We start from the raw sequence: 22,918 nt of genomic DNA, 5'->3' as shown, positions 1-22,918 counted from the left end.
TACAGCAGAGCCAAGTCGCTGGTGAGACAGCTTAGTCCAGTGAAAGGGCGTTTTAATCTATTCAAATGACAACAATCCTTAGAAATTGCTTCCAGTGTGCAGTGCTCGCTTGGTAATTAAGCGCTGTCACAGCCCTGTCAGCACAGTGTCTGTCCCTCCCTCTTATCCCCACCCCCCAAACCCTTCCTCCTTCTTTCCCTTCATCTTTCCCATCTATTCTCTCCTCATCTCTCTGGGGGTTAGCTGTGCAACTGTGAGTTGTAATGCGGTGTGTGTTTGGCTTCTCATTTTATGCTTTGGACTGTGTATGTGTGCATGTGTGTCTGTGAATATAACGTGTATAAGTTTAAATGTCATAGTTGATGTGGTTCAGGCTTGATCTGTCAGTTGAGCCACCTCCAGTTTTCCCTCATCCTCACCATCTCTCGTGCCCCTTCCCTCTTTGTGAGGATCAGGGAAATGGCCTCAGCTTCTCCCCCAACAAATGTGAAGCGACACCAGTAAATTGGGCAGTGCAAATTGGGCCGTATGGGGCCCTGCTTAGTATGCAGAGAGATGCTGTCTTGGCCATGGAAAGAAGAAGGAGAACAGAGAAGAGAGAAGACAAGAGGAAAGGAGTCCGTAATGAAAGCTTTTCTTTACAGGAATATTAAAGAAGGGCTTCCAAACCTTTGCCTTTTATACTGTTAAGCTCTCCTCCTTTCAGAGTGTTCAGGGACATGGAGGTACTCCGCTGTGAAGTGCAATGACGCAAGTTCACAAAATGCACTGCACTGGGTCACCGTAACACTGCCTCCTCAGGTAGAGCTACATTTTTTGTCTGAAAGTGAAGTTTGGAAAAACTCTCCTTGAATTAATATAAAAGTCCAAACTTATGAAATACAGAACCATTGTTTCTTTTTTGCTGCTCAATGCATTAGCTGACTCAGAAGATGACAAGTATCTCTTCTGAGTGTTAGAATGACAAACTTATTGTCAGTCAGCCACAATAATGAGCAAAGTATAAAACGGCTGCACAATGTGCAAACTCCTACAGTCTACCCACCATGCAACAACATGTTACTGGATATTTGTACTTTAGGCTTAGTGCTATGTCATTAAAAAAATAGACAGATGATCATGTTGGCTGAATGCATGTGCACGTGGGGCCAGAAAGAGATGCAGAGAAATGATTAATGACAATAATGTTTGCACACAGTATGTCAGTGAAATTTGTCATGGCAAGTGCCTGTCCAATTATCTTACTCGTTAAAGCCCCGGTGGCACTCTCCACTATTTAAAATTCAACATACATCCACTGGCCCCTTTGACATGCATTCATTCAACCCCTTGCAGGAGGCCTGAAGAAAATCGGTTCCTACATAAAACAAGAAGTCCATTCTCTAAAATGAGTTGCAGTCACACAAAGGTCAGACATATATCTGGGCTGCTAACAATATGTTTTTACTGGGCTGAGTATAAAATGGCGTCAGAGCCCAAAAGCCTCCATCAAATGTCTGATCAGGTTTATCGTGTTGTGTTGACTTACTAATAAAACATGGTCGGTTTTTTAAAGGATTTCATATGGGCAAGGCTGATGTTTTTAAATATTCATCATTTGAAAAAGCCGACCCACTTTGTTCTTATTTCAAAGTCTAATATGTTGGTTACGGCAATTACGAAAAAATAAAAAAAAACATCCAAAATCTTGTCACAGCAAAGCACACATGGGTTTAAACACTGGGCAGGATGAGCAGATCATCTTTAAGGAAGACTGACTAAAGGAAGTGAGATTTGAGCGTCCACAAGACATGGATCAACATATACTTATTAAAACGAGAAGATTTAGCACTTCCTTACATATGAAATGAGGTTTAAAATGTCAGCTGTTTGATGTGGATCATTAACATACAAAAACATCTATATATAAATACATTTTAGTCACAAAAAGTACAGCAGCGAATCTTCAGACCACTGTTTTCCTTGAGTACTTGGGAGAGTATAATTTAGATACTTGTTGATTTATCCTATATTTGAGATAAAAATGGCCTCCTTGTCACACTTTGCAGGATCTTTTTACTATTTATGGGTTGTAGCATTACCATCTTCAAACTCAACCACTTGTTCAATTTTTTTTCAATTTGTTTTTTTTCAAATGTACAACTTTAAAGTTTTGTGACCGTATTGATGGCAAAGCATTGATTAAATCTGTCCACAGAAAGATATATTCACACCTGCAAAAGCACAACCCCCCACACAAGAAATGGATCGGTCCCCAATCCCCGGGCCATAAACCGGTACTGGTCCGTGAGTCGTTTGGTAACGGGCCGCGAGAGTTGAGGCTCGGGTGTGAAATTTATGGTTTTCAGAGTTTTTAGCGGTTGTTATCGTTATTTTTTTTATCGTTAACTCAGTTTCACTGGGTCTTTCCCTGTGTGTCATGAATATATCTTCTTTTTTTCTGGTATCGGTACTGGTTTTATTTTGTTGTTTTTATCCGTGACACCTTAAAGGTCGGTCTGTAAAAATATTTTCGGACATAAACCGGCCTGTGGCACAAAAAAGGTTGGGGACCGCTGGTCTATAGTATCTCTGGATGCGTCAGAGCCCAAAAGCTTCCATCAAATGTCTGATCAGGTTTATCGTCTTGTGATGACTTACTCATAAAGTAAATGGTCATTTTATTAAAATCATCAAGAGGACTGCTTTCCAGATTACCCTGGTTTTGTTTGATATAACACTGACTTCTGGGCAGTGGTGTAAGATGGCTACTACTGTATTGTAAATGATGTAAATGTGGAGTATCACTTCATTTCTTTTCCTGCTCAAATGTCTCTTGGTAGTCTGGGGAATTAATCTGATGACCTCAAAACGCGCTAATGACATGAAACCCAATTAGCCATTTTAACAGTTTCAGCCTCCTCTGGGCAGCTCACTGGCTCTCTGGTCCACCCCGCTGCTTCAGAACAAGATGAGCCTGGCTTTAACATCACGTTTGGATTTATGTGGAGGTTGTTGCTCATTTTAGAATGAATTTGCTTTCACATTATGGGGACTTAGTGCTGCTGGTTCTTTTCCTTTACAGTTTGAATTTGAAGAGTATGTGTTTTATGATTCAAATTTTAAACAAAAAAGATGGTATAAATGGTTTTGTCTCAACAAGTGAAAAGCCTCACATGTAAGCTCAGCTGACACTCTAAGAAACACTACTTAACCTAAAAATATAACTTCCTGGCTATCACTGATGACAAAATAAGAATCTAATGGCTTTTGAGGCATCTTTGAGTTAAATCCATTTTAAAGCTGTTGAGAACAGAAATGTCACTAATGACTGCAACAGAGAGCAAAGGCAAGGAGATAAAGGTGAGAGAACTGAAGTCCATTAACAGCACTCTTCTTGTTACAGAGCATGAAAAATCTGTCTGTATATAAAATATAAAGCTATCTCTGTGTCTTTTACTTTCATTCAAAATAAGGATGACTAATGTGGTAGTTTTTATTTTTTTCATGGCTCATAAAAAGTTTCATTAAGTATTATGAAGCTCACTGAACTCCAGCAAGATCATACAGTAAAAACAGAAAAAGAAAAAAAGAAGCATAAAACAGCAAAATACCCCCGACAAACATTTGTCTTTAATTCTTGGTTCCCTAAGCCTGCATGTTTATTAGTGATAGGACGCCAATAGCCCTTTCCCCCCCTTAATGCTTGCTTAAATAATCTTCAAAAGAAAAAGAACAGACTGCTCAACCAACAGAAGGCCTGTGTGGAAAAGCTTTTTCATTTGTTTGGATATGGCTATTCTGTTGATGCTGCACCCCTGGGCTCCAGCCAAACAACACAGTTGAATAAGTTGAACCTGGCTCAACTTTTTCTGCAGTGCAACCCAGTATCATCTAAAATCAGCCAAATCCATGCAGCCGCACATCCCTGGTGCATTACTTTGTAACTGTATCTATATTTCTTACCACGTGGGTGGGACCAAAAGATAAAAAAGTTCCAAAAAGTTGCAAAATGCTGTCACAGAGCTTTCACATGACTGACTATGCAGTATTTTGTTGGCATAAAGCTTACTATATGAATGTTTGATGCAGTATTTTATATACAGTCTGTGATGAGCCCTAAGGATTAGGGATGCTTCGCAGGGGACGTGCTGAATTTTCCAGCCGTCCTTCGTGCAGATAGTACACTTCTGAACACACAAAGTCGATTAGCATTTGCCAGCACAGTGTTATCTTTGGTCTTCTGGGACCAAAAATCAGTCACTGCTGCTGTCATTTCCTCTGCTGACTGCAAACACACTCTTTCACTCTGTCATCACATCCGCTAGCTACCTGCTAGTGTGTTTACCCACATGGCAGCTGGTACATTGTATTACAATCGGGAGTGAGTCCAGTTTGGCTCATGGAAGTGGAGAAAGGGTTGTTATCTACAGGAACAGGGACAGGAGAATCAGGGTAGGTGTCACAAAGAGAGAGACGAAACACACACACACACACACACACACACACACACACACACACACACACACACACACTGACTGATTCACACACATTCTGCTATGGGGTCCACAGTGGGAGTCAGTGAGTATTTAAGGTTACCGTTGCTCCCAATTAGGCATTAACCAGTCATTTTAAAACAGGGGCTGTGAACAGTAAACAGGGGCTTTTCATAGGCTTCTACATAGGCTTGAGAAAAAAGTGGAGTCTGAGGAGAACGAAAAACGGGAGCTAAGAAAGCAGTGAGCTACAGTGTGGGAGGGCAGAGAAAAGAGAGACAGAAAAGGAAATCGAAAGTAAAGCAAGACAGAGAGAAAGAAAAAGGAGAGATCAAAAATAAACAGGCATGTTTTCTCCCCCTCAGATCTTCAACCTAGTCTCTGCTGATTTCTTCTCCCACTCTCTGACAGTGAGGCTCAAAGCCAGACATCACATCAACCTCTTCAAATATTTAGACATTATTCAAGTCGTCTTCTTTTTCCCGTTTTCCCTCTGTCAGGAGGAGGGAGACGTAGGGGGTACATTTCAGCGATTAATATTCCCACAGACTTTAGTGAACAGCAGTTAGGAAATAAAAGGCCATACACTTCCAGTTGACTGATTGGGTCGTTTATCCACATCACCAAGTGATACTTCTGCTGCTACTCGCCTCTTTTAGATCTCCTGAATGATGAAATGCCATGTGCTCACGTTTGCGCGTGTTTGCGTGTGCTGCCATTTTGTGTTCGCCCCGTTTGAGACTTTGAAGGCTGACAGGCCAGTGTTGCCATTTCCAAGAGGGCAGATGACAGGAGTCCAGAGAGAGAGCAAATGAGTGAGAGAGACAGCGAGAATCTGCTGAGAAAGGTGAGAATGTGACGAGAATGTGCCACTGGCTGAGGAATTAATAATGGTTATTATGAGTGCTGCATTGATTAATGGAACATTCTAATAGTGTGATTCTCACAATTAGGAGTAATGGATGTTACAGTAAAAAAAGCTTCAGAGTGCAACATGAATGACTGATGCCAGTCTGAGCGCTCATTCTGCATAATTATCCCATAGATGTGTCTTTGCAGATTGATGCTGATGTAGGAGGCTGAGGTAAAAGAGAGGGCAGCAGGAGCCTTTAGACGGAAAAGGCAACAATTCACACAGCAGGCACACAGCTGGTCTGTTTTATACGGGTGGGCACAGTGTGCACTTAGCATATGATGTTAATATATTGGTGTACATCCATTGTCTGCATCTTTGCCAGTGTTATTCTAAGAGTAGGCCGGTAATGGCTTTAAATGCTTGCAGCTAATGCAAAGCTTAAGGTAGGTAAACACACCTATAGCAGGTGACAGGTCACATTTTATTACTGTATAATACACTTTAAAAAAAAGTATGTACTTGATTTTTACATTTTTGCCTGCCCAGGCCGCTGCATCGCAACTGGTTGCCTGCTTAACTAGTGAATTAAACTGGCGCCCACATGCATTAATTAACAAAGTGTAATGTTTTGGGGTTTTGAATTCCTTGTGAATACAAGTGAGTTTGGGTTTAGTTGAGTTTATATTGTTATTCCAAGTGTTTCAATTCTGTGTTTGTTGGGTTTTGATTTCTTTATTCTGCTACACTGTAAGCTTAATTCTCTGTAAAACCTTTGAGTCCCTGACTCCTGTTTTACCTTATGTTTATTATGGTCAGGAGTTTCACTTTTGCATCCTGTTTTAGTTAATGTTTTTGTTACTTTTAGTAGCAGCTTAAGTTCCCTCTGTGTTTCTTCTGTTGGCAACAATATCAACCACTTATGTAGGTTATGTTATACAGAGAGATTTACCTCAGAAGTCTAAATCAGACATTAGTATTCAAATGAACAATGGACACATGTCAATGTTTAAATGAAAGAAGTTATTTGCAACTAAATCACTAGAGAGTTACCACCCCTATCTAAGTCTTTTCTAGTTATTTAAATTATGAAAATTTCTACCTGACTAGTTGTTAAATCATGTCAGTTTACCAGCTATGTTAGCATAATATAAACAAGCTAACTTTTTTTCCACTCGATAAAAGTTAACGTGAGTGTTCTCGGTGGTCAGGTACATTTGTAATCGCATGGCAGGATGCTGTAAAAGGACCAAACTTCAGCCAGGAGAACAACTGAGATAATCCATCCACAATACGAGGTTAGTTATTCATATACTTCTGCATGGGCTGGGCTGTAGTTACATCCTAAGGTTTTAAAAACTGAGCTTAAATAAATGATTAGCGGTAATAAAAGCCGAGGGAGGTCAACAGTGATCACTGACTGTTTTAGGAGTTTTTTGAGATTAAATAGAAGAAAATACATAACATTAAACATGTTAACAACACAAAAGCCATATTAAACGCAGACTACTTTAGACCCGGAAGTAGGATTCGTCACGTCATCACTTAACGACCGGATAGCAAATGACAACAGCAGTGCTTCACAGTATAGCCTCTTTTCCATTACTACCTATTCGAATCGACTCAGCACAGTTCGCTACAGTTTTCAGGGCTTTTATATTAGGTCATAGTACCTGGTAGCAGGTACTTTTTTAGTACCTGCTTGGCTGGGGCTTCAAGCAATCCAAACAGGTACTAAAATGTGACCGACTGCATGCCACTGATTGGTTAGTCAGTAGAGTCACTAGATGAGTCATGAGTGTCTTGTTCATGAAAATCAAAACTGCCATTTCTGAAATCTGGCAATGAGGGAAATAGCTACAAAAAAAACAACACCATGGTCCCTGATTCTGACGAAAAGCCACAGACCGAGCAGATATATTTTTGCTTTTACGTCCACCTTTGTGGTAGTGTTTGTGTTGTATGTTAATTACGTTGCGGGATGCTCATCCGTGTTGCTATGACAATGACCATTAGGAAATACTAAACTGTAATGGAAAACCAGTCAATTCGAGTTGAGTTGTGGCGAGTCAATCCGAGTAGGTACCAATGGAATAGTCCTTTTTAAGCATTCCAAACTAAATCACTGATTAAACATATAAGCAAAACGAAAATGTTCAAGACACAGCTTAAAAGAATAAAAAAAAGTAACCCACTGGGAAAACCTAACAGTGATTCAAATTGTACCCACAAAGATCATCGTAAAAGTTTAGAATATTATGGTAAAAAATGGTAAATGGTCTGTATTTGTATAGCGCTTTACTAGTCCCTAAGGACCCCAACGCGCTTTACGCATCCAATCATCCACCCATTCACACACACATTCACACACTGGTGATGGCAAGCTACGTTGTAGCCACAGCCACCCTGGGGCACACTGACAGAGGCGAGGCTGCCGGACACTGGCGCCACCGGGCCCTCATATTGATTAGAAATGGTATGTTTTAATCAAGACCTGAGTACTATTATTAAGGTAGATGACCTCAGGCCCTCCAAGGTTTGGAGGCCTATCTCCACCCACCACCACTTCCCCTGCCGGTGGCGGACTCCCTCAGGTGTCGGTGTGTTGGTGGTTCTTTGTGTCTGGGGGTGGGCGTCCGGGTACACACCGGCTCACTCCTTGGCGGCCGCTTGTCGGGGCCTGGGGCTCGCTCGGGCCCCTTTGGAGGTGGGGTGCCCCCGGCCTCTCGGCCTGGGGCTCGGTCACTCAGGCACAGCTGGGGGCCGGCGGAGCTCACGGGCGCGTCACTGCAACTCCCCCTGACTTCTGCTCCGCGGCTGCTGGGCGAGCCCTCATCTGGGACTCTCCTCAGCTCTTACTGGAACAGTGGCGCGGCTGCCCCTCTGTTGGTCTTCCATGGTCTCTTGTGTTCTGGGGGCCTCTGGATGTCTGGAGTTTTGATCTCCTCCATACCCGCTTCACACCCTGGAGGACGGGGCTGTGGCCCCCCCACACTCCCTAGCAGATCATTACATGGAGAAACCTTTGGAATGCAAGCATGCTGATCCACACAGGTATGCACAAATGGGTATTCACAGACGCGGACTAAAGCTTTCTTGGCTGCTGCCTCAAAGCACACTGTGCGCTGTCTATCTTGCGTGCTGCACAATATCGTTTATTATTTAGTAAATATTGATATCTATGACTAGCTAGTTTATTGTGATGGTGCTTTGTTTTCTCTATTATTATGTTGCTCTTTGTTGTTTGCTGTCTCCTCTGTTTGTTTTTTTTGTTTTTTCTCCATACAGGTGACCCAGGAGTTCTTTTTTTTTTTTTCTCTCTCTTCCCGTAATGTCGCATACTGCTGTTTCTGATGTCATTTAAAAAAAAAAAAAAAAAAAAAAAAAAAAAAGGTAGATGACCTCATCTTGAGGAGAGGGTCATTTCAGAATGTCAGAGACTTCTAAAAGCTGCTGGTCAACTTACTTTAGCAGATTAACTGTGCTTAGAATTGTAGTTGAATTTCAACATTCTGATCAGCAGTATTTCCAGCAGTAGGAAGCAAAAAGCTCATCCAAACCCAGTGTTTAGACTAGAGAAAGAATAAAACATTGATGTAGCCAACGTGATGTCATTGACTGATTTTGGACTCTGCCTCTTTAAAGCTTCAAGGCCTCTTTTTCTAGAGCCAGAAGTTACCTTATGAAAAGGTAGAATTAGTTAATCAGACATTACTAACAAGTTTGATTAGCCAGCTGCATCCATAAACTGTTTAGGTACAAAGTACAGATATACATATAACTCTACAGTCAAAATAGTTACATCCACTTCAGTGATGTGCCAATCAACGCTGCCTCTAGTATCCAGGTGATTGAGTTATAATTTTGTTTAGTAGAACCCAAAGCCTTTTTTGTACCAGAGTGTAAATGCTTTTTTGAGTGCTGCAAAGCTGAACATTTTAACTTAGGCGGCTACTGTTTGGAGTGAACCTCCAGTGGCACATGGAGGAACTGCAGTTTTTGCCACTTTTGTTTTAATTAGCTCTTGAAGTTGCCCTTTGTCTTAGACAGAGAAAATTAGCACTGGAAAATTAGTATCGGAGAATCTCTCCTAAAGAGACAGATATTGGAAACCGTGGAGAGCCTGTACAGTGGCCACTGGGTATTTTTAATGAAGTGTCCCAAAACCATTAGCCGTATCAGCTGGATGTATAAACAGGCATCTGTTTGCTAATCATTTGTTAATCAGCCTCAAATGAACAAAATAGAGTTTAAGAGAATTGCCAGGAATCACACAGCCAGAAAAATAAAACTCTACAACTGAATTATGACTTCAGCACATTTGTGTTTTAACTACCATCTGAAAAACCACAAAAAACATTTTGGGAAATTAGACCAATAAAAAAACTAAACAAACAACAGATTGGTTATTATTGCGTAGAACACAGGAACACAGTGACTGTCAGATGTTTGCACTGAAGTAGGGGAAGAGACCTGCCATTATGTTCACACTGAAAAGCACCCACCTGGCTCTATCAAAACAAAGATCTGATGATTGCTTTTACAGTGCGGGGAAATAATTGATTTCCTGCTGAATTTTTAAGCTTGCTCACTTACAAGAATATCAACAAAAATCTAGGAAAAAACCCACATTAAATAAAAGTGATAACATTATTTGCACATCAATGAGTGCAAATAGGTATTTTATTCCGTACAACCCAGCCAGAAATCAATAAATCCATTGATTACAAATACAGCTGATCTCAGCCTATGTTTCTAAAAAACACACCTGTCCCAAATATCTGTTTCTCCCATTCCAATTTCTCCAGCACCATGGGCAAGACCAAAGAGCTGTGAAAGGATGCGATTGAAGACTTGCACAAAGATGGAATGGGCTACAAGACAATCAGCAGGAAGATTGGGTGAGAAGGTGACAGCTGTCAATTATTTGGAATTGGAAGAAGCATAAATGACCATAGGGTAAGAATGAGCATGAGAAAGGTGGTGGACAAGCCCAGAACTACATGGGAGGAGCTTGTAAAAGATCTGTAGGCAGTTGGCATCACAGTTACCAAGAACACCATTGGTAGCACACTACACTGTAATGGATTGAAATCTTGCAACACCCGCAAGGTCCTCCTGTCTGTGTTAAGTTTGCCAGTGAACATCTAAATGGTTCAAAGAGGCTTGGGGAAAAGATGAAACCATAATCTAACTCTTTAGCATCAACTCGACTCATCGAGGAAGAAAAATGCTGAGTATGACCCAGAGAACACAGTGAAGCACTGAGATGAATTCTCTCTTAATTAAAATGTAACTATGATAAAATATGATTGTTCATTACATTATAAGAGAGAAAACTTACAAATTCAGCAGGGGATCAAATAATGATTTCCCCCATTAAAACCAAATTAGTTAATAAAATGCATATTACTTGAAAGTAATACCCCCAAGTGACTGGTTCTGTGTTATTACTCAAAGGTAATGCTGTGTGAAGAGGTACAAACCTGGAACCTGCACCTGTGGTTGAAATGCAGGGTAAAATCCTATGTGGAAAACTTTCTGTGCTGAAAATGAACTCTGAGATAACAAATGAAAGACAAAAGAGATTGTGATACTGCAAGGCAGGCTTCAGAACTTCAGTATCAGAGTACAATTTTCTTGGGAATATCAGAAAGAAGAAGAACAGAATCGTGGTAAACCTCCAGCGCACCTCAAAGTATTACTTTTTACAACCTTCCATCCGAAATGTTCATTAATGCACACCACTGGAACACACTTCCTCTCTTTTCATCTTTTCTTAGCACCTGTTCAGATGCTTCCTTTCTGTTTCTGCTCTCTTCTCCACATTTTCTTTCTCTTCAGCCTGAACTTTCTTTCATTCGGGGAGGAGGATAACAGTTGCTTCAGGAACATTGTTTAATTAAGCACCCTGAATGAGAAAAAAATTACCTCTCATCTCTCAAGGTTTACTGCTTGGAGAGAGAACTGGCAAGTGTTGAACACACTAGCATATGGAGTGAGAGTAAGCCTTGCTATTGCTCAATTTGAAAAGTCTCTGCCAGGCTTAGGCAAAACCTCAGTGATATTTTATGTAAATACCTGCCTCTGTGTGCGTTCACCTGACTTTCTCACTGTGCACGTGTTTTCCTTCAGGAGATTGCTGTGGGCAAGGTAATCCAAGAAGCCTCAGCTCCCTCACTTCTCAGTCTTGCACATGTCTTGGTCGACATATTATTTGAACGCTTGGATCTTCATTACCGGTAATAGCCTCTAAAGACCCACAGGATGCACAAAATGTAATTATGAGTCAAGCTTTTCGCCAGTTTAGACAGCAGCAGTATTGTCAGAATCAAAACAACGTCTCCGTTCTCACCTAAACAAGAAGAGGCTGACCTTAAACAGCAAACCAGGGCTTGTTTACCACATGTCTAGCCAAAGTGCTGAGGGTACAGTGGCAGACCAAGACTGTAGAGACAAATATTCTCCAAGTTTCTGGAGGGCTTAGGCTCTGAAAATGCAGGTTGAAGATGGCAGTGGTTCTCTGCTTTAATATAGTCAAGGAAACACTATTAACCAGGTCTACAAATATAATATTATCTTTACTTTAGTGATCCCCCTAAAATTGTTTTTTTTAATACTCTGAATAACGAAAAGAACCAGTAAAAGTTTCCAGAGCAGTTTAGGGCAACCCTCCAAGTCACAAAATAATAACTCACCAGAAACAAATGCAAAATGTCAGAAAACTAAATCATATTTCTGACATGAAGTTCACTGAAGTTTAGAAGAAATGATGAAGACAGACATCAGCCACTATCGCTCATTTCTTCCCCCTCCCTCTGCAGCTGATGTAGCAAGCACCCGTCTAATGCAGCTGAAGAATGAGTGGGGGTGGCTGCTGTTTTAGCCTGGAGCCAAGCTTAAAACAATTTAGAAAATTTGAAGATAAGTGACAAACTGAGCTGGCAGTTTAGTCACACACAGCCAGCTTTCATTTTAGATCGTTTTTTAACAGTTTGCTTTAACCTTGTGGTCTTTTTGAAACACGTAAGTGCAAGGCAGTGTTTTGTGACCATTATGGGACTGGAGGAGATGCTGTAACTACTGGCCAGCTTGAACTTGTTCACACAGACCAGTCTGTTAGGCAAACAATGTAAGCTCATACAATAAAAAGAAGACATTAAGTACTTGTTTAGCAGGGTAAATAAAGTTATCATTTGCATAAAGTCCATTACATTTATGCCTGTCACGTAAATGTAGTGGAGTGGATGGCAAAGTAGTTAGAAATACAGTTCATCACCATTTGGATGAACATTTGGGTCTGGGTTTTACTCACAAAGGTTGTGATGATTGCACTTACAGTAACAAGTGTAGCTGTAAACTCTCAGTACACTCTGCTTGTCTCAGTCAGAGAAGAAAGGCTGCAGCTCCACCACAAATTACACCAAGACACATTGTCTCTATTTGTTTGTCTCAGACGCAGTGAAAATACACCGCAACACTGCACTTTAGTGTTATAATAGTAGAGAAAACATCTAAATTGACCTACAGGATTTCCGGAATGGAATCATCTTGCCAAGAGGCCAGTTTGACGTGATGAAGACGAACTGGCCTGGAATGGGCAAAACCTGGCATGAATCTGACTCAGTAGAAATCTGAATGTGTGAATAACTTTATAGATTTTGTATTATTGCAGCACGTCAAAGAAAAAAAATATAACTGCCTCACAATCTCTTATGCTGTGAAGGTCCGAGGCTTGAACCCGGGCCTACTACTTGTTAGTCATACAGCGTTTGGTCGCTGACTTTTGCAACAATGCCTGACCTCTTCATCATACAAAGCAGTCTCCTTCATTTTAAACTTAGAAAATACTATATATTTCAGAGAGTACTATTAATAAAATTAAATAAAAATAAAACAAAATCTGAGATACTGGCTTTTAAGTTCCATGCATTCATTGGTCTTCTCAACAATTTGCACTTACATAATTCAATTTAAATACAGGAAGGTGTTTGGAGTGGAGGTATGGGAAGTATCAAAGCCATTAAACCAGTAGGAATGTAACTGAGTACATTCACTCAAGTACTTTATTTATGTTTAACATACTTTTACTTTATTTCCATCTTATGCTGCTTCCTGCTTTTAATCCACTTCACTTTGAACACAGTTACTGCACATTGTACTTTTTCTTATTTTAAAGCTTTACTTAGTATTATGCACCATTACAGATCAAGGTATTTAAAAATACATTAAAATCCTGTTTTTGATTACACCTTTCATACAATAAATCTGAAAGAATGACCTTGAAAACTGAGTTTTGTATACCAGTTTTTGTATACCACACTGATTTAAATATTTCTTAGGATAATGTTTGTACAGTTGTTGACCTTTTGTACATGTAACACACAGAAGGAGGTTTTCTGCATCTGACACTTTATCACAACTGGAAATACTTTTTATGTGAAATTGCTGCTTGGCCACAGTGTGCATAAAGCAAGCCACTCGCTCCCAAGGAATTCACTGGATAAAAGACAGTTTAATCATCAGTCTCCCAGATTCAGATTACACATTTTACACACTCACATACAGCTCCACTGGGAAATTCAGATTTTTAGTTTAGGGATGCAGTACAAGTGTAAAAACTGGGTAATATCTAATGCAGCAACCAAGATGAGGAGCAAAGTTCTCCTCTGTTTTTATCTCCAAACCATCAGAATATTAGTCATTTTCAGTTTAGCCGAAGTATGTTTTCTATACTTCTAAAAAATGCTTTCTAGTAGTAACACTCTCCAAAAGCCCGTAGACAGACTAATGTATGAAGTTGCATGAAATTATGAATAGATTGTGCTTAAGGCACATTAACAAGAGGATGGGTTAGGCCACTGAGGTTAGTGAGGTGGTGACAGTGGACCTAAATCATTAGGTGCAGAATGTGGGTAGTTTTTTTTGGGACGACAGAGGAAAAATATTCCCCCCACAATCCTTGTAAAAAAGTGCACAAATTATTATCCCTCCTAACTCAAAATTACAAGAAAATCTGTTTCAGTGTAAGCAAGAGAAAAAGCTAAACTGGTATAAGAGGAAATTAGTTAGTGTGAGGAAGTGATTTAAAAACTTGAGCAGTGACAGATTGACTGGAGGACTGCATCTGGTGCTTTCTGAGACACTTCCTACTATTAGTCGACTCAGACTGCTCTGCTCCTCATTAGCCGCAGTGTGTAGGCTTCACTAGATTGTCTTCTTCCAATCTACAGCACTGGTGTTGCTGTTGGAATTGACATATTCAAAAGTCTTCATAGCTCTCTGTCCCAGATTCACCTGGCATCCTCTTTGGGAGGGTTGTGCTCTACTTTGCTTCCCCTTCCCTGTAATGCTCTGAGTTTTTGTTTTCCTGTCAGAAACAACTTAGTATTTCAGTTCTATGCTCGTATATGTAATGTATGCTTGTGTGTGTTTGACAATGTGTATGCCAGTCGAAAAGGTGAGCCAGCCTGTCTGGAACAATTTGACTTCCACTGAATTTATATTGGATTTCAATGAATGGTTGTGGCATGTGATGTTTTTGCTGCACTTTCTGATGGCTGCAATCATCACCAACACACCTCTGGGAGAAACTTCTGGCATGCTTGTTTATGTGCTCAACCAGCACTCAGCGGTCACGCTTTCCGCTAACAGCTGTGCAGCCTACTAAGCTATAGCACGTCCTTCCAAAAACCACACAATAAATATTAATGATTTGGCGTACGAGGAACAGAAAGGGGTGTCAGAGAAGATGGATGACATGTGAACCACTCCTTGCCGGCACTCTGTGTGTTTAGGGTGGCAGCAAACACATTTCTCAAAGATAACCAAGCAGCAACCAGACATCGTGGGATTAATTAGCAACACAATCCTTTTAAAACAGGCTTTTTATTTCTAATTTGTAGATTATTGTTCTATAAAGGAACACTGAGAGTGGGAGTCAGAAGTTATTTCCGGTGGATTGGATTTTAAACTTATTAAGCTGTTGGTTTTGTAACTTTGTTATGTGTCACACTGACTTCACTGCCTAAATGAAAGTGTTCAGCTGCAATCTAAGCAACCATTTAATAACTAGACATGCAGGAAAACATTGCATTTAGATGGATACATGGATAGGTAAAGTGTTTTGGCTGTTTTGGGATGTATGTACACATTCATAGACTGTTGTCAGGATCCAGGCATGCACTGTTTTTGTTTTTTTCATTTTCCTTCCTCTTTCCTCTCTTTCCCTTTTGCTGACTCTTTGTTCTCAAGCGGAGAGGTGGGTCCATCTGTGCTCTGCCTACAGGTGGAGCAATCCGGTCGCTCAATTGCAACGCATTCCCTAATCAAACTTTGTGTTTTTAAGCACTGACCTACTGCTCAAGATGGTGAGCAGTGGTGGGATATTGGTTCTCCCAGTTTAGTCTTTGCACTTGCATTTTTCTAGCATGTAACACTTTCTGCATGCCTGTTTTCCAGTTACCTGTGTATGCAGGTTCATTGGAGTTGTTTCCCACATTCCAGTAAGAAGTGCAGAATACAATGCAGCAGGTTACGTACCTCCATCCATGCTGGAATTCGTTCCACAGTGGAATCAAACTGTTTGTCAACTACCTGTCCACTCTCCAGCAAATTCACCTTCAGTCACAACTTGACTGCTTGCTTATAAGCCTCCCAACATCACCTGCTTCCATCTCCACAAAAGGTCACAGGACTAATCACTGTTAGTCTTCAGTAACTGTTATAGTTCCCTGGTCCTTGCTAACTGCCTGTTTCCCTGCCTACAGAAACCTCCAGCATTTCCTGACAACACTGTTCTTAGTTTAACAGTCCATAGTTAACTCCTTCAGTTCTGTCAATAAATCTGTCAACAAACAGAAAAAAAGAGGGAATCTGAGATCATTTATACTTTTGTGCCTTTTTTCTTTTTGAGGATTGATGTAATATGTTTTTTTTGATATGCAAAGTGATGACCATTTTTGGTCCTCATTCTCTTCAGAGGCCTGTTGGTGGGTTAAGAGTAAAGTTCTGGCTCATGTTAAGGGAGTGTGAATTTTGGATAATGTCAACGAGGATCCTCACAAAAGAAACGCTAGGACATGTGAGTGTTTGATGGCTGAGTAAAGGTAGTTTAGCTGAAAGATCTGTAACTTCACAGCTCTGTGAAACTTCACACACACAGACACAAAACAGCAGATGCACCCAAACAGACACACTGACAAAGATGCGCTCACACAGGCAAAAACACAAACACACACTCGCAGAGCGTAACAAAGACTCCTGTGGTGCACCGGAGATGAGAGGCGCAAAAGGATGCCAGAATCGCAGGGAGTGACAGCAGAAAGGTAGGGAGAGGAAACAACAAAAATGAAGCTGACATGAAACACAGGTGTGTGCTGTAGTGGAATAGTAAAGAAACAAATCCACACTCTCAGCTGTACACATTATGTCGTTTTTCTCCCTAGAAAGATGTAGGGAAAAGAACTGTGGAGTGAATAAAAAAAAGCAGACAGCAGGAAAGAAGCTGATGGGAGTTAATTCTCTGCCCGTCACTTTTCACTTCAGTCAAGCCAAGCAAGATGTGGTTTCTGCCTCCGCTGATTAGGCAGTGAGCCAAATTACAGCGGGACAGACTCAACAGCGCAACGCGAGTGAAACAACTGACTGGTGTCTTTGTTAGCTAAGCGCAAACCTCCTATTCTTTTTATCAAATCTCCTTTCATTGCTGGCAACAACAAAAAATCTGCATAAGTATGGATTGTTAAGTTATTACACAGCAAATCCTGCTAAAGGCTTTACGAATGACAAGATTATCAACAATGTCTCTGAAATCTAAAGCTCTACAATTTGTTTCAAGAAAAAGAAATAAAATGTGAAATGTAAATAGAATTGCTAAAATTGCACAGTAACAAGCCTTCTCCTTCTCCCTCGGCACATTCACTGAAGGATTTCAGCCCTGTCAACTTACTATTATTGACTCTCAGATTGGATCACCATGGTAACAGGCCGGAGGAAGTAGCTGACTGGATCTACCCTGCATCCAAGGCTGTGAGCTCACAACACATAGACCTGAACGTGTACAAGCACAGTCACACACGTATGCACACTTGCACTCAAGTACACACAACCAATGAGACAGAAAAAAAAACCCGGACCACTTTAGTGAGACGGGGACCAATTGGATGACATTTAAATGGATGGAAGCTTCGGCGGAACAAATGAGTTCATTTCTGCCGTTTCTTTCGCAGTTGAGACCTCCCTCTGGATATCAAACTGAGATCACGCTGAAATGGCAGAGCGACGCCTGTTGCGAATCGCACTTTTCACAGCTGAATCCCACATTTCTGCGAGTGCAGAGCAGCGAGAGATAAAAGCGACAGGAAAACAGAGACTTTAGATTTACACAATCAGTCCTGCTGCTCCCAATCAGCCATGAAGGCAGCAACGCAGCAGGAGAGGAAACGTACGCAGAGCTCGTGTGCATGTCAAACGACAGGCGCACTCAGGTACTCTGTGTTTGGCAAAGAAAAAACTACACTTTTTCTTATATGTCTTATAGATGCAATATTGAAGGATATCAAAGTCTAATTCGTGAGATCAATCAAGCATTTAATAACCAACCCTGATTTGAAGAAGCTCTGCATTTTTATGGGACTTTTAAACTATGCCTAAATGTTTTTCTTTTGTTTGTTTATTCATGATCTGCACCAGAGGAAGTGAATGAATATTAAAGAGACAATCATAAGCTCAAGGAAAATTACAAATGCTGTGACCAAAGTAACATTTGCTCTGGTTAAAGATCAAAAAGAGGTAGATGAGAACTAATGAAAATACAGGGACCAGTGAGATTAAAGGCAGCATTTAGAAGATTTAACACAGCTTGTGAATGAAGTTGTTGGACTTTCAAGAAATATATTCAAGTCAAAATGCCCTACAGTGGTATTGTAAAGGGTTTACAAAACTCATTTGAAACCTTCCAAAAGAATCTCAATAACATCAAACATCTGTGACATTTATTAAAATCTGCAATATGACAGCATGGTAATAGTTAAATCAGCACTTTCAGTCTACAAGCAGACAGAAGTGAATGAGAAAGCACTTGAAATAGTGACTGTAAAACAACAAGCTACTGTACGGGAGCACTGGACAGCTGAAATGGAGTAAAAGCTTTTTAGTACACAACAAATATGACTTTATGTACAATGCCAGTCCTGGAACAGCTGATGCTTAGACTAATGTTAGCTAACATACTTATTTTTGACAACTATAACTGCACACAGTCTCAGCACTCATCACTTCTCACTAAAGCTGCATCCTTCCAAGCACTTTCATCCAAACTTCAGCCTTCTGATTTTACTGTTTCTTACTGCAGCAAGCTGTGGCACCAAAGTCTCCATTATTGTTTACATCTGTGTTGCTCTGAGATAATGCTAAGCTCAATGTTCTGTAGTGTGTGTTGCATTGCTTTCAATTATGTTGTGTGTGCTTTTTCAAAAAAAATAAAAACTATAATAAGATTTTAAATCCTGGGTGGACTGCTTTACAAAGTAATGTGTTACTGTACTAAATTAATAATCACATTTCTGTTACAATTATGCCAATATTCATTACAAATGATCTTCAGTTGTCTGCATGATAGGTGGATAGCAAAAAAAAAAAAAATGTCAAAGGTGCATTTTTCCCTCTGCACAATTACACTAAAATCAGCTGGTTTCAGTTTGTGTGAAAGAAGAAGGAACATGGTAGATCAGTCTATGACTTCTCAGGAGCACAGATATGGACAGTACATTTATTTTTATTCCACAAAAGGACGAGTGTTATGGTACATGGCAAATCACACCCAGGGCAGAAACAGCTGCATTATACTAACACAAAACGGGCTCATTGCAAACATCTGCACAGACAGAATACTATGTCATGTTTCGGCTGTGTGCAGGCAAGAGAAGGACCCAAACGCAAAACTCACCACGCAGGAATAAAACTCAAAAAGCTGCTTTATTGCAGAATGGCACAAAAATATAACAAAACTAAACTGGGGCATGGATAAACTGACTCACAGGCCACGAGGGAGACTACGACACTAACAAAGAGAAACACAGGGCTCAAATACACAGAGGGATAACGAGGGAACGAGACACAGAAGGAGAGCACAGCTGGGAGTAATCAGGCTGGACGAGACAAGGGAAGCAAAACTAGAAACACTGACATGAGACACGGACCTTCAAAGTAAAACAGGGAACACACTGACTGAACTCTAGACCTGTAAACTTAACAGCAACTGGGAAGACAGAACATAGGAACCTGAAACATGGTACAAAAACGTCACAGTAGACACAACATGGAACACAGGGAAGCCATATTACAAAGCCAAAGAACTAAACCTATGATAACCATAACTGAGACCTAGGGAAACAAGAAACAGTACAACAAAGGACTCAAAACATAATCCATAATATAAAAACACGAGATCTCTTCAAAATAAAATAGGAAACATAATGAGACGCAGACATGACAACCAGAACTTGACAACGTAAGACACAGACATGAAACACATGAAGAGCAGGGGAGACTTAACATGGGTTGGAAACACAAGGGGGTACTAATAAGCAAATGAACATAGGAGACCTAATGAGCTTAAACATACTATAAACATCAAAATGAACTAAAACTCAAAACACTGGGTCATAAGACCCAGGATCGTGACATACTATTACAGTAGGTGAAGAACCCAGAGTGATGTTTAGTCTGTCTGTATGCAGACCCGAGCACAGCGGCCACAGCCCGATCTTCAACAGGTAACAAAGTCAGTGGTGAGTGACTTTGACACAGCCAACATATTGCAGCCTCCATTTTTACCTTTACATAGTTCAACTGTAGAATTGCTGTGGCAACAACTTTGCTACATCAGAGTTGTTGCCACACCCATTTGCTCATAGGGGGTCGTATGATTGTTGGGTTTTTCTGTGTATGTATTACGGTAGCGTCTACCTTACAATATAAAGTGCCTTGACGTGACTGTTTTTTGTGATTTGGTGCTGTATAAATAAATAAATAAATTGAAATTGAATTGAAAGTTAAATTGAAATCTCTTTGGGATGATTTTCAACTTTTATATTCAAACTTAAACACTAAAAGAAAGATTGTAAGCATGTTCTCATTGGGATAGGCATTTGATTCGGCATGTGGCTGTAGGCTTACATTGTTAACTTGTAATAATATGATAGTGCGCTTTAGGTTATGTTAAAGAGTGACGCACAAATAATGTCACATGAAGCGTAAAAAATTATTGTCTCTTGGGAGTAATTAAGTAATGTAATGCATTAGTTTTCTTTTAATAATTATCTCAGTGCAGAAAAGAAAAGGGACTAAGAGTTTAATAGATAAACACCAGTGTACACTTTAAGTCTTACTTTTGATGTACAGAAAAGCACCTACATAAGAAAAGAAAAGAGCTAATTCATGAGCAGAAATGTTACAGTATAAGTCAGTATACAGTAGTCAATATGTGTCAGTGAGGACTAGAGTGTCAAACTGCTGTGGAAACTAACCTGCACGCTGTCAAAGAGCAGAGCTAATTTGGAGCTTTGTGTTTTTGTTCTGCTTACATGTCATTACTTTTCTTTTTGCAACCTGCCAAAACCAAAACTAAAGTTTTCAACATTTAAAATGTCCATTGTGCTTCATTCTCTTCCCGCTCTTTGCGCAGCATCGATTGTTGTTCCCTCAAAGTCCCAGATCAGAAAAGAGTAGTAAAAAGCAAAAGAGACCAGAAGCAAAACTTGCATTAAAAGAAAAGACACATCTTCAGAGACACAACTCTTCTTCTGAGATAAGGTCAAAGGTCAACCTGAATGGGCAGGAACTTAGCTTGGCTGCATTTAATTAAGCACAATTTTCTAACTCTCCCTCTACCTAAAACTCGTCAGCTCAGCTGTCTTCATTCACAAATGAGCCAATTTACTTATGAGAAATCCCTGGTTGCACTGTATCGAGTATACAGAGACAACTAATTCTAGGTTATTTTCATGCTTAAGAAACCCTGAAATTTATCAAGATTCTCAGGAAAGTTAATTGGGATGTCTTTCTAATGATTTCCAAGAAAATCGGCATTTGTTTATTTAGACAAGCATCTGCCTGAGAGACTACAAAGGTACTTATGCAATAACTGTACTTTGTTTTTAACCTGAGACATGGTGAGGGCCGTACACATTTCTTCTCCATTTTTATCTTCAATTTTGGTTTCATTTTCAGTCTCAACTGTCAGCGTTATGTGACCTTCTTTTCTTTAGACTGCATTGATTACACGGTTCTTACATTAGAAAATATCCAATAATATGTCTGTCGTAGAATCTGGGTAAAAATCTGTTCAAAGCAAACCCTAATGCAAACAGTAGCTGTAAGTACCCCTCAGTGGTGTTCTGCAGTGACATGTAGGCCACGTTTCCATGAAATGCCCCTTTTCTCACATGGGAATTCCCATAATGAGAAACAAAACCAGCTGGACGCAGGTGTTCTCTATAAACCCATACATTATGCCACAGGGCTTCCCTGTCTCCCCCTCCTCAACTTCTTTGTCTACATTCACCCCCTCCTTCTCCATTTCCTCTATCTCCTCTGTCTTCACTGACACATAACTCATTAACTCCATCTTCCTAAATCTACCTTTGTCTCCACATACTGGTCTTAAACCATCTTCTTATTCTCTTTTGCATATACACAGAGGAATACCCAGTCTTCTTTTTTTTATTATCCTCGCTTGTTACCTTGCTTCTCCACCTTCATCATCTCTTCCTTTTGGTCCTGCACAGCTCTGTTTTTCTTCTGTATTTTTTTTGCATTATCCTCATCCTGGAGTAGCTACTTTCAACAGCACAATATTACTAACATTAGGAATATACTCTCTGGAAATAATGCTGAAAAACTCCTTTTATCATTTTTACTACTGTAATTTTGTATAATCAGGTTGTCCCAGAAGCCCCTTTTAAAGTTTCCGGTTGATCCAAAAATTAAGGTAAGCTAAGAACTAATAGAAATTAGAAAGAGGGAATGTATTTCATCCCTGCACACATGCAGCGTTTACTAAAATGAACTAATGAGTAAAAGGGGAAGCAATCCCATTTTTACCTTTACCTTTTTCGCAAGTAGCGCCACCATAGCTGGGCAGACAAAGACACACAAAAGAGTTGATCTCATCGATGCAGGTTCCTCCGTTCTGACATGGATTCGACTGGCAGTCATCAATGTCTGCAGGGAGAGAGAGAACATGAGGAGGTGAGTGAGATTAGACAGAAACATAGACGTATAAACAGCACTTTCCAAATGGCTACTTTTCTAAACTACCTGCCACAGCTTGTTATTGAAAAAAAAACCCCTGAGAGATCAAACTTTTGCAGAAATTAGAGCTGTTTCTGAGAAAGTTATAATTAAAGCGAATTGATTGAACTTCATCAGCGAGCGGTTTGGGATGCACTGAAGCGCATGATGCTAATTGCAATGTGTTTGCAGGACGTGCCGCAGTTCTGCTGTCAAACTTGAGCCAAAAGAGAGAGGGAGAGTACGGTGGAAGCTATGAAGAGAGACAAAGCGGCATGGAGGAAAACAAAGAAAA

At 40.2% G+C, this 22,918-nt stretch overlaps 1 protein-coding gene across 3 annotated transcripts in view; it reads right to left on the bottom strand.

The window, feature by feature from the left end:
• The window catches only part of ncanb (neurocan b), a 175,786-nt gene that overhangs the window by 23,205 nt on the left and 129,663 nt on the right, over positions 1 to 22,918 (bottom strand). For 2 of the 3 annotated variants that reach the window (XM_076880012.1, XM_076880011.1), the window contains exon 11: positions 22,435 to 22,554. In XM_076880012.1, coding sequence (XP_076736127.1) covers positions 22,435 to 22,554 — 120 coding nt within the window. The remainder of the gene's footprint in view (positions 1 to 22,434; positions 22,555 to 22,918) is intronic. The other variant, XM_004554883.3, reaches the window with a different exon arrangement.

This window comes from Maylandia zebra, linkage group LG23 (genome assembly GCF_041146795.1).
Source record: "Maylandia zebra isolate NMK-2024a linkage group LG23, Mzebra_GT3a, whole genome shotgun sequence".
NCBI classification, from domain to species: domain Eukaryota; kingdom Metazoa; phylum Chordata; class Actinopteri; order Cichliformes; family Cichlidae; genus Maylandia; species Maylandia zebra.
This window is presented reverse-complemented; position numbering and strand designations above follow the sequence as displayed.